Genomic DNA, 12,250 nt, shown 5'->3' on the forward strand with positions numbered 1-12,250 from the left:
CGTAAACTCGTAAGCCTCCACGCCCGCACATCAACCATCTGACGTGAGCGTTGCACGCTGGCCCCCGTTGCCCGAGCAGCGCGGTGAGCGAGGAGCAGTGCGGATGCCCCGAGGTGTACCTCGTCTTCGAGTTGTGGCGCACGCGCTTGCTGTCGAGGAACCTGCAGCTGGGCCAGGCCGTGATGTACCTGAGCCGAGCCGCTGGCGCCACCGGCCAGGTCTCCCTGCCGCTGCAGTTGCCCAATGTGAACGGTAAGGTGTGGGTGTCTCTAGGGGGGGCGTTAGGGGGGAGTTAGGGGGGAGATGGATGGGCGTAAGGGGGGCTAAAGGGGCAACGCGCCCTGGGGTCTCGCACAAAAAGTGTGTCCCGCAACGGGCCTGTTGTTTGTGCCGCTCGTGACAAGATGATAGAGCCAGGCAAGGCAGGTGAGACAGACGGGGTGAGGCAGGTGAATATGCCTGGGATGTAGCAATGCCAGTGAGACAGGCGAGTGATACTGGTGAGTTTACCTGTGATGTAGTGCTGCTGTTGCCAGGAGGTGTGCGACAGGTGAGTTACTTTTGACGCCAATAGTTGAGACAGGTGAGTTAGATAAGGGGGCTCCACGTGGTACTCTGCCCAGGGTGCCTCTGGGTGGCCCTGATGTGTGAGGTACAAGTGAAACCGTTGGGAACCATTTATACCCTTGTCACTTTTTCAGTAATTTTTTTCAAATGTATTAATCCTTCAATGAGTGGTAACGTATATTTTTTTGTTATTGTTTCAACTCAACGGGAGCCCGTTAGATAGCACCGATCACAGAACAAGAAGGGGGTGGGGGGGGGTGTTTCCGAGTTACTTTTTAAGATTCCTCCATCAGTCGCCTTGGTTGAGGAATCGTTCGACACGGTTGGGATTTTTTGCATTGCGTGGAACTGCCGAGTTTTTGTGTTTTTATTGTTACCGACTTTCGGCCCACCTCTGATGAAACCCCGATTGTCAAGCGTATAAGCCCCAGTCATCAATGACTTCACAACAACAAAAACCACTGTCGCATAAATGATTCAATGTTACTTCATTTGAATTATTCCCATTCTGAGAATTAAAAATATCCGTTTGGGTGTCAGGTGAAAAAAAAAACGAACTCGCAGCCGCCGTGAAGAAATAAGTGACACGCTTGCTGTGCAAACGACTCTTGCGTTGTGTACACGATAACGGGCTCCACTTGGACAGCGAGAAGGCACGTGGAGGGGGAAACTTTCAGAGCCAATCTCCGATACAGCTCTGTGATCTTTGGTTCTTTCGGTAAAGTCACGTATAAAACATAAAATAAATTAAATCACGACGTTTCGATTGTAACACAAGCAATCATCATCAGGTATGAAAACTACAGCAAGAAAAAAAATGTTTTGCTGTAGTTTCGATTGCAACACAATCATCAGGTGTGAAAACTACAGCAAGAAAAAAACAATTCCGGGATATTCTTGCTGTAGTTATCACACCTGATGATGATTGCTTGTGTTGCAATCGAAACGTCGTGATTTAATTTATTTTATTTTATACCTACGTGACTTTACCGAAAGAACCAAAGAGTATGGATCCCTGCAGTCACGAAAAGTTGAAATCTAGAATGACAGCTCTGTGAGATTTCCGAACGGATTCCTTGTTTCATGACGCGGTGCTCACGGCACAATTTGACTAAATCTGGGGAGAAGTATACTGCGCGTGATTTGTCTTAAGTTACACGTGCTAAGTTACTGTGTTTTTGCACGCTTATCAGTGTGTGTGTCTCATGTGCATGCTCTTGTATTTTTTTTTACCAGAGTCACAAGTGCTAAAGATTCTGGAGAAAAGAAGAGATCCTGAGGCCAGGAATTTCTTCAAAAATCTGAAATGAAGGAGCATCGGGATATGTTTTAAACAATCTACATGAAACATGTATAATTACCAGTATATATTTTTTATTTTTTCACTTAATCTGCATTGTTACAGTATAATATTTTCCGCATATTTATCTTGGGCCCAAACTTTGCAGCCCGGTTTGTTACATTCTGGATGTTATAATGAGTGTCTGCAGCAAATTTCAGATGTTAATCCTCACTCTCAATCTATGCTTCAGCCCTGAACTCAACTCCCCAATCCAGCCTTTAAAAAAATATACGATCTCCTCAAGTGGCTGTGCATGAGCTTGGTGTGAGCAGATCTTCATCTGAGACTCACACTGACTCGCAGCGGGCATGGGCAGGACACTTCGACAGAAGGCATCTTGGCCCATGGTCAAGAAAAACAGTGGAGTGGAATATCCTTTGCCACTCCATTGTGAATTTCTTTGAACCCATCTACGTGACTTTACCGAAAGACCCAAAGAATATGAATTTCTGCAGTCACGAAAGCTTTAAGTCAAGTTTTAATGGAGTGGCAGTGAAGGGAAGGAACGCATTCGAGTGTACGCCCACCTTCGCGAGTGACCGCCCACCGCAGAGATGGAGTGATGAATTCAGCTCGTGTGCAGGCGCTACACGGATTGTTACATCGTGTGATTGTGAGAGACGGCGCTGACTGGAGGCCTTCATCCAGCATGGCTGATGATAAATTTTATTCTGCATCCTTCTTCATTGTAAACAAGGTGAATTCTCAGTAAATTATTAATTTACTGTCATTATTCAGGGATAGCATCCGAAACCTAATCGTACCCAAATAATTTGAACACAAGCCTTTCTTACAACAAATGCATGCATGTATATTGACCTTCTTTCGCACCGTTCGTAGCCAACCGTGCTAATAGGAGGTGCAAATGTCCATGGTGTATAGTATTACAAGGTATTGGGCCTCAGGAATTGCGTACACCACGTGTATTTTTGTGTGTGTGTACACCTTTTGTATTTATACAAACACACTGCATTGGCACCTTTTTGCACGAAGCAATTTTATACAAAACGGGTGTCGCAGCAAGCGGTTGGTGAGCGGTTTCAAAGTGGAAGAAGGGGGGGGGGGTGCCAGCTTGGGTGGCGGCACATTGCGATGGTGCCACCACGATCAAGACGAGCGATCGCCGTCGCCCAACCGCGTGACGATGCACGGGCCTCGCTGTCCGCTGGACAACTGACGGCTCGGCAGCCCAAGCTGAGCGTGAAGTACCCGTGCATTCAAGAATCGCCGAGCGTGAAGTGCCCGCACATTCTTCACGAAGCGTGAAGTTTTCACATTCTTCACCGACATTGAAGTTTTCACACATTCTTCACCGACCTTTAAGTGCCCGCACATTCTTCACCGAGCGTGAAGTACCCGCACATTCTTGCACCGTGTTGTCTTATTCGTGTTTATTCAAAGCGGATATAACCCGGTCAACGTTGTTACTGTTACCATATCCTTACGTACGTCCCATAGAGTATTTGGCAATAAAACAACGGCGTTATGAACTGCTGGCACGCTGTTTTGTATTTATGGGACCTTTCGATGAAATAAATATTGGACTTGTACGCATTGGACCGATTGTTAACATAAAAGACAGCTGTGGGAGACTTTAAAACTGAAACATATGGGAGCTTGTTGCAGACACTTTTATTTTATCCAGCGCCTAACAAACCTGATGATGCACAACACTTTGCACCCAGCGCTTACTTGTGATACCCCAGACCCATCGCAGAATGGATGTATTTGCTGATACGATGGACCAGCTGGCCGGTGCAAATTCTATTCCTGAGAATCTGGTCTGAACTGAATCACACCCGGACTCAACGCAGGCAAAGGTTGGCTTCAGTGCACTGCACCACCTAACTCAAGAGACTCCATTTATACAATTGAGGTTTTATAATCAAACGAGGGTGAAAAGTCACCGTCAAAATTGTGCATACAGTATAACCACACTTGTTAACGAAAAAATTAGGGAATTATTCTGTGTACACTGCGAGTGGAAGAAAGCAGAGGCCCTCAAGACGAGAAAAAGGTCAATGTAAGACGGTGCAAGGATGCCTGCAAAACCAGTTTGGGTGGAAACTACCCACGTGGTCAGCGGCTGGCAACCTGCGGCTCCGTAGCCGCGTGCGGCTCTTCGAGGACCGCTTCGTGACGTCATATATTTAGGGCTGTCCGTCTCGTATTCTTCGCCAGTGCATTGCGGCTCTTGAAATATTGAGGGGTTTTATTTTTTTTGCCAAATTCGAAAGAAAAAAATATTTATATTTTCGGCAGTTTCGTTGCCAAACCTCTACACTGGGTAACTCCACGGGCTGGATGACGATTAGAAACTGGGTCATGCCTACCTAGTCGGAGGACAACTCGGCTGGGAAGGTTTCCATGGGGCGATGTCCAGTCAGGAGGTGGACCAAGCTGAGTGGAGGGAACGACGCAGCACAGGAGGGAGGAGGGAGCTCTCCCACCCCCAATTTGCCGTCTCCACGCTTTGCTTTCAAGGAGTAGACTTTTCCCCAACGCATATTTGGATACACATCTTGGCAATTTATTTTGTCGTTGTAAAATTGACAACTGTGAAATGCGGCATTTTCATTCCCATACACTGTATACATTTTCACATTCTGCAATTGCTTAGTGCGAATGTGCTGTGGCTATTTCCACTTCTTAAGAAGTTCTTGCACATCTTTTTCATCGCTTCTTTCTTCCAAAATCTGGAGTATATCGATATCTGAGAGAGAGAAAAAAAAACATGATATGTGTGAACTTCTTCCGCATAGAGCAAGCACATCCTTAAACTCTTGTCATTTTACACCTCCCCCCCCCTTTCACAGACGTAATAACCTGCAGTGTGCAAAACACAGGAGTGTACTCTCCGTTGACCTTACGTTTTTAAGCCACAGTTCAATGTATTCCACCTCGCATGGTTGGCTACGTACGGTGCGAAATAATTTCCACATACATAAATAAAAAAACCTCTTACCTGCAATCTTAAAGTGTTTCCTGGGTCACTCGATGTACTATGTGCCTGGGACATTCACTTATTCTTGCTGGGCTGCCTTTCATGGATACATATTTAATTCCAGTCAAATCTCAATCCACCAATGAAGGCCTCCCCATGCAATGTCAGTCATCGTGGGTTGTTTTTGTGTTTTTATTGTTACCATATGTAATGACCGAAAATAACCCCAAGCCAATGTGCAGTCTAACGGTTATTCAAAGATAGACCGAGTTCTCCGATTGTAGAAAAGAGGCCTCCACAGGGATTGGTCGGGTGGCAAGGCTTTTGAAGTGATTGGGGGAAGAGTTTTGAATGAGAATAGGCGGGAAACAGAGTTTAAAACCCAGCGGCAATGGTTGGGATCCATTAGAGGGGAAGGACAGGGATTGGCTAAGGGAAATAGAGTGAGGGAACATTCGAGAAAGGGGACTGGAAAGATATTAAATGGTAAACAGCACAAGGGGAGGGAACGTTCGAGGGAAAGTACAGCTTCAAGATCAAGCACGAAGCCTGGCCTCAACTCGACGGGAGCCGTAGAGGACCGCTCTAGAGGGCTTTTTGACCCCACTCTTTCGCAGCGGTCAGATTTATTTTCAAAAAGAGCTTCAGGAATTCCTCCAGTTTCAAGCAAGATTCTGATTCTGAAGAGGTCAGAGCGCCCACACGTGACCCCCGCCACACGCGGTGTGGTGCACCCATCCGCACCGCTGGGTGGACAGAGGTGGCGGGGGGTGACGGTGAGGGGGGTGCGGATGGGGGAGCGCACCGTTGCGTCAGCTGCCGCATCAAACCAACAGCATCCCGACTGCTGTGAGCGCAGTGCGCCAACTACTACACCATGGCGTCGTCCTCATTCTCTCGACGTAAATAGCTAAAGAACCTAACAGACCGTACAGCGCATAACGAAGCAATGCCCCGATGCTACAAATACGAAGGAGACATCACAGCGATGATGATACACTCTGCTGCTGCTTGACCGCCTGGATGTGAAATTGTCACCGTTGCTCTGCATCTCCCATCAGCCGTACGAAAGAAGAAGAAGAGGGGAGAGGGGGGGAAGGGGCACAGGGGTGAGAGGTAGCGTGCACCTGCATGCAGACTTTTGTCCATGAGAGGCAGGCTGCGCTGGGGCAGTTCCGGCGGGGCCGCCCGCGTGTCCACGCAGGCCACATCGTCGAGGCGGAGCACCGTCTGCCCGATGTAGTCGTTGGCCGTGAAGAGGTCGAAGTCCATGACCGTCATCAGGACGCAGGCCGAGCGGCTCCGGCACTGCTCCTCGCTGACGGGGCTTTTGGGAAAGCAGCGCGGAGTTGGTTTTCGCGCACGGGACATTTGGATGACCGACAACGCTCATGTTAGGCTGGTTTGAGCCACTGGAGCCGTGCGTTTTCGCATTGTCGAGATTGAAAGTATAATTTCCTAAGAACTGCTTTTTGTGTTTGGTTTGTTGTCCACGCCCCCCGCACGTCCGATTAGCACGGTTGGCTACGTACGGTGCGAAAGAAGTTCAACATACGTACGTATGTACCTTAAACTGGTGAGTGCATTAAACTGGTATTCTGAAAAATACAACAATAAATATTTATCATCAGCTAGTTGAGTTGCTCGAGTGACCAATGACTGCTTTTAACTCAATTTAATGAACGCGTGGAGTTGCAATTGATGTGAGTGGTGAGCGCCCTACCTTCAAACCACCCAGCCACTTAAAACATCACCATGGGGCAAATCCACTACGATGCTCATAAGGTTTCTCCAATTTCTTTGATGACGAACAACAATGTAGAATCGGGATACTCATCATTTGTATATTATGCCATTGGTGTGTCATATTATGTTTTATTCAAGTACATTTATCGCCACAGATCATGCACAAACAAAAACTAAAAATAATCTGGGCAAATCGCCTGATGAAGCTGGTTGTAACCACCAGTGAAAGATCATACTCGAATTGTAAATGTTGTGGGTTTACTCTCCATCACACCGGTGTGCTGAACTAATAACTAACAGGCACGTTTTGTTGACGTGACAAACCTAACTAATTGGCCGTGTCGGGTAGTGGTAGGTATTTACGCGATATATTACGAACAACATTTCTCGCGAAAGCCTACAGCGTGTTAAGTTGCCAAACTTACAATTCAAACGTCTCGCCGAAGATGGGGTTCAGAGTGTTGCTTTGGGTTTGTGTGCGCGCGCTTTTGGCGAGCGGGAAGTGGTGATGCGGGCAGAGATCCAACGTCACGAAGGGGTCGCTCAGGCCTGCGGGTGCCACACAGAACGCACCGTCGTAGCGAAGACAAAGATCCCCTGTATAGCCTTCAACAGATTGTTGAGGAAAGTGCTATTAGCGAGCACCTATGAAGACACACCGGCTCTGGTTGTAGGTCACGGCCTCTCGTGATCAATGTGGAACTACTTGTAGTTTAGATTATGTGTGTCTGTACTGCATTCTTGCACACAAAAAACATGGAAGTAGCATCATCTTACTCTATACTCTTTGGTTCTTTCGGTAAAGTCACGTAGGTATAAATAAAATCAAATAAACAAATCACGACATTTCGATCGCAACACAAGCAATCTTCATCAAGTGGAACAACCACAGCAAGAAAATGCTGAAGTCAATCCACAGCTGGACAAAGATCGTGGAAGGTCACTAAACCGTGCTTTACTGCGCACTGGTCAGATCAGTGCCCCTTCAGCCACCGCCCCTGGCACCGTAGACGCCACGCGACGGGGCAGGGTGGAGCCAGGACGGGTCTCGCACGACGGCGCTAGCCCTGCTCACCGTTGGAGTCCATCGCCGGCAGCCCCATTCCGTTGAGCACCTCCACGTGCAGCCTGCTCTCCGCGTGCCAGCAGCGCACCCTCAACTCCCCCAGGCCGCTTTGGTGACACAGCTCCTGCAGGCACAGGGGGCACTTCGCGGTCGGCAACAGCCGGGCGGCTCGCAGTCGCTAACGAATATCAACCACGCCCAAGTGGCTAGGTTGGAGTAGCTCGCAGTCGCTAACGAATATCAACCACGGCCAAGTGGATAGGTTGGAGTAGCTCGCAGTCGCTAACGAATATCAACCACGGCCAAGTGGCTAGGTTGGAGTAGCTCGCAGTCGCTAACGAATATCAACCACGGCCAAGTGGATAGGTTGGAGTAGCTCGCAGTCGCTAACGAATATCAACCACGGCCAAGTGGCTAGGTTGGAGTAGCTCGCAGTCGCTAACGAATATCAACCACGGCCAAGTGGATAGGTTGGAGTAGCTCGCAGTCGAAATGCTGTGAGTCCAAATCCTGGTTGGCAGGGGGGTGGGGTTGACTCAGCTCATCATCCCACTGGGGATGGTAAAACTAGTACTACTTTCTGTGAGAGTCAACAGTGTTCGTCCTATGAAGAGACTTGCCACCTGCCATAGGAATGAGGAATTTCCACCACTGGCTCGGGGCTTTAAACAAGAGATGAGCACCGACTCGTCAGTGCTCGACTGAGCGGGACATCTCTATATTGGGCGAGTCTTGTCCTCACCGTTGTGCCGTCTATCTCACGCAGCGACCATCACCTCGTAAACGCATACGGTGCTTTATCTCTCCCCTCACAGCTTTGGACACTCCATGGAAGATGTGAGGACACTTTCTCCATCAATGGAAAATGAACGAGAGTCCAGTTTGTGACTGTGGTGGTGTTGCAACATCTCGCGAATGACCGCCCAATCGGATCATTCAACAACGATCTGATACAAATGCACGCGGCTACTCCTGAAGCAGTCGAATGGAATACAAATCTCGACATTTTTGTAATCTGTTGCAATCCCCCAAATGCCATATGAAACAAAAGAAGTCCTTTGCTCCAAGCGTCCGATACAACAATCCTGCTTCCATTGCTCCAGTCGGTGTTTAGAATCATTGACCTCTGCCCGGAGTGAAACTCTGCCCCCCCCCCCCCCCCCCCGGACGTGACAAACAAACCTGCTCTTTTATCCTCTCCAGGTAGAACTCCTCGATGAGCTCCACCGTGGACAACGTCTTGAGACGGAGTTTCTTTTCCAGCACCTGTGAGAGAGCGACGGCAGCAGAGCAAATGTTTCGCCAATTTGCACGGAGCCATGACGAGTCCACGTGCCGGGAGCATCTTCCGAAAACTTATTCAGCTCCTGAAGAAGATCCAGCAGGTGAAGCGAAAACGTTGGACAATCTGAAAACACTTTGTAAAGCTGTTCTAGTGCAACCGTGAAAACATACGCAGTAAAGAAACAATTCAACAAAATATATTCTGGGCCGCCGCACGGAATGAATGGCCAGGCGGTGGCGGGCGCACGCCTGTAATCCAGCACTGTGGAGGTAGCGAGGGTTGGTGGATTGCCGCACAAATGTTACGAAACTCCCCTTCCCGTGGGCATCCAGGAGCAGCAATACTCTTGCCTACCAGAAGGCGCTAGGGCAAGGTGGTGGATTAATCTCTCCTTCAGTCCCTTCTGTCTGGGATAGAGCGTTGCCCCCTCGCATGCTTGGGTTTTCTCCGAGTGCTCCGGTTACCTCTCACGTGAATTAACACCACGTAAACAAACACCTCGTTTATTGAGAGCCACAGAGCGGCTCATCACCAAGTGGCTGCTGTCCTCTCGCTTGTCTGCGGTTGCTCGGCAAGTGCGAGATGCATTTATTTTTTTATTTGCCAGGTAAGGCCCACTGACCTATGTAGTTTCTTTTTCACAAGTGACCTGGCCACGATTGACAGCTCAACGAAGTGGCTTATCCCATGGACATTGACAGCAGCCAAATACTCCAAAACGCGTGACGTTGATTCTAAACGTGGAGGGAAAAACCGCGACCACGGGGAGAGAGACAGACACCGTAAACTCCAAATTTACAGCAGGCGTCAGGTTTGGGATCGAACCCACAACCTGTATACCAAAACGAGTTAGTCAACATTTCACCACGCGGCAAGCCCAGATGTCGGCGTGTGAACGATGACGCCGCCATGTGAACTGAACGTGACGGTGCGCGCGTGTGCGTGACGACGGTGGCGGCAGCGGCTCACCTGAAACGCGTCGCTCTCCAGCACCGCCGGCAGCAGTCCTTCCCCATCTGCGTGGAACGTCTCGCGCAGCGCCTTCACGCGTCACACGACACCCCACCCCCCCCAAATCGTTCGGCGAAATCGGTCAACAACTAAAATCGACCTTCGTATATAACATCGTTTGACTGAGCCCTGGGGAAAGCCTCCCAGAGCAGACGCCGTTGCTGTTCGCGACGACGGTGTTTACAGGACGGGTTTTGACACCGCTCCGCCTTATTTACATACAAATTCCATTAAATAATCCAGTCCCTCATACTGCTGTCCCCCGGTTCCTTTTTATTGGGGGGGGGGGGGTTAGGTTCCATAATAAAGCTTTGCCCTTGAGTTTTACTTGAAGCCAGTACACGTCTGCCCAACTCGCCGCATTTGGAGATCGCACGCCATGAGACATTTTGAATATCTCTCCGCTAATTGAAGCACCCTTGCTTAGTAGACGAGCATTGTCGACGGTGGCCCTCCACGGCAACCAGACTGCCTGAAATATTAGCGTATATTTGTTTTCTTGCCGTTATGACGCGGGCAGTCATAATGGCAGTGGTTACGCTTGCTTGGCTTGTGTTTTGTATGCCATTGCCAATTTAAGGCCGTCTTTTAATTTAATCGGCTTTCCTAAATTAATTATAAGATCGTTATTGAGAGAGAAAGAAAGAAAAAACCATAGTGGGTATATCAGGGTGCCTTTTGTGAGTGCTGCTGTTGGCCTGTACGGTTCTAGTAAAACACCGGATCGAATTTAAAGTTCTTGTCTTGTCCTTCAAGGCCCTGAAAGGGTTAGTAGCTCCATTATATCTGGGAGATTTGCTGAAACCTGTGTGCTGCCCCGGTTCGGCAAACTTAAATCCACCAAATCCGGTCACCTCTGAGTGTACCAAGGACAAACCTATGTTCACTGGGTGATAGAGAATTCAGAAGTCAGGCGCCTCGTTTCTGGAACGTCTTGCTCCAGTCTGTGACGGACGCTCTGTCAGTCGAGGTTTTTAAGGCTCGTCTGAAAACACGTTAATTTTCTCTTGCATATCCATCTGTGTAGAGCTGTTTTCCTCTGAGTTTTCACGTAAGGGTTTTTACTGGGATTGTGTTGTAAAGTGCTGTGTGGCCTTGTGTGAATGGCGCTTTATACAAATGAGTTTTACTTACTTACTCTACTTTACTTACCAGCAGCGAGTAATGGAAACGGACGTCAAACGACACGCAGTGGGACTGGCGACTCCGAACGGCGTCCGTGAAAATGTCTAGAAGAGCAGTCCACACTGTCTGCATTATCCTGATGGGAAACAAGATTAACAGTGAATGACCCAACCAATAATAGATACCCACTTTAATTGTATGAATACATTACCCCCCCCCCACCACCCGGTCCTCGCACCTGATTGGCTCACAAGTGACGACGTCACATTTATTTTTCCTCTATTTAAGACCGAAACAGGAAGAGGATTTCTCCACAATTCTGTCTGTTGCCCGATGAGGCTGGTTGTTGTAATTACCGGCGAAAGTCACGGTACTTGAATTTTGATTTAAAGCTTTCGTGACTGCAGGGATTCATATTCTTGCTTCTTTCGGTGAAGTCACGTAGAAGGGAAATAATAAAATAATAATAAACTTTTTTTTGGTTTATTTCTATTACTTTATCATTTCCCTTCTACGTTACTTTACCGAAAGAACCAAGAATATGGTACTCTAATTTTAAATGTTGTGGGTTTACTCTCCAACTCCATCAAGTGGTGCTGAACTAGTAATGAATTGACATGTTTTATTTACGTGACGACCCTTAGTTAATAGCTGTGTCGGGTGGTGGCGGGTTAAACAACACATCTATATTTACGCGATCTGACCCAAAAAACCTCTATTATTCAACACAACATACTGCAGAACTCAACAGACATCAGGGACAGTATAATTTTCAGAGAGTGAACTGGGCCACCAATATAACAAAGGCAACACGAATTCAAGTATCATAAAAGCCATAAAGAAAATAGAAATCAGACTCAAAAACAATTGTTTTGCATGTGAAATAAAACAAATTGGCACAAACGTAAAGCAATGACAATTTAAAGTTAAATATTAAATTCCCTCCAGCGCAACTTGGTTCCAGCGGATTATTTTAGACTCATAATAGTGCAATTATAGAATTAAGATACAGCAGCATTAAACGGACATAGGGTGACTATGGCGCTAATATGTAAATAGGTGAGGATATATGGCCAAAATACAAATGCCAATAATACACAATGGCGAAGTTGTATTTAAATTATCAAAACAAACCCTTGATGCATTGCAATAGGTGTGTCTGTT

At 47.7% G+C, this 12,250-nt stretch overlaps 2 protein-coding genes across 4 annotated transcripts in view; one reads left to right on the top strand and one right to left on the bottom strand.

Annotated features, from left to right (window-relative positions):
• LOC133345109 (BAI1-associated protein 3-like) overlaps positions 1–3,575 on the top strand; it is a 51,839-nt gene extending 48,264 nt beyond the window's left edge. For all 3 annotated transcript variants that reach the window (XM_061555592.1, XM_061555610.1, XM_061555601.1), the window contains exons 29-30: positions 80–252; positions 1,804–3,575. In XM_061555592.1, the coding sequence (XP_061411576.1) occupies positions 80–252; positions 1,804–1,877 (247 nt within the window). In that variant the 3' untranslated portion in view covers positions 1,878–3,575. The remainder of the gene's footprint in view (positions 1–79; positions 253–1,803) is intronic.
• A 488-nt stretch (positions 3,576–4,063) lies between these two features.
• LOC133345100 (BAI1-associated protein 3-like) overlaps positions 4,064–12,250 on the bottom strand; it is a 64,047-nt gene continuing 55,860 nt past the window's right edge. Inside the window, exons 25-31 of the mRNA XM_061555580.1 lie at positions 11,114–11,222; positions 9,920–9,991; positions 8,848–8,931; positions 7,675–7,789; positions 7,025–7,148; positions 5,981–6,180; positions 4,064–4,622 (exon numbers count right to left, since the gene is read on the bottom strand). Coding sequence (XP_061411564.1) covers positions 4,546–4,622; positions 5,981–6,180; positions 7,025–7,148; positions 7,675–7,789; positions 8,848–8,931; positions 9,920–9,991; positions 11,114–11,222 — 781 coding nt within the window. The 3' untranslated portion in view covers positions 4,064–4,545. The remainder of the gene's footprint in view (positions 4,623–5,980; positions 6,181–7,024; positions 7,149–7,674; positions 7,790–8,847; positions 8,932–9,919; positions 9,992–11,113; positions 11,223–12,250) is intronic.

The sequence above is a fragment of the Lethenteron reissneri genome, chromosome 3 (genome assembly GCF_015708825.2).
Source record: "Lethenteron reissneri isolate LAM-NWPU_2019-01 chromosome 3, ASM1570882v1, whole genome shotgun sequence".
NCBI lineage: Eukaryota > Metazoa > Chordata > Hyperoartia > Petromyzontiformes > Petromyzontidae > Lethenteron > Lethenteron reissneri.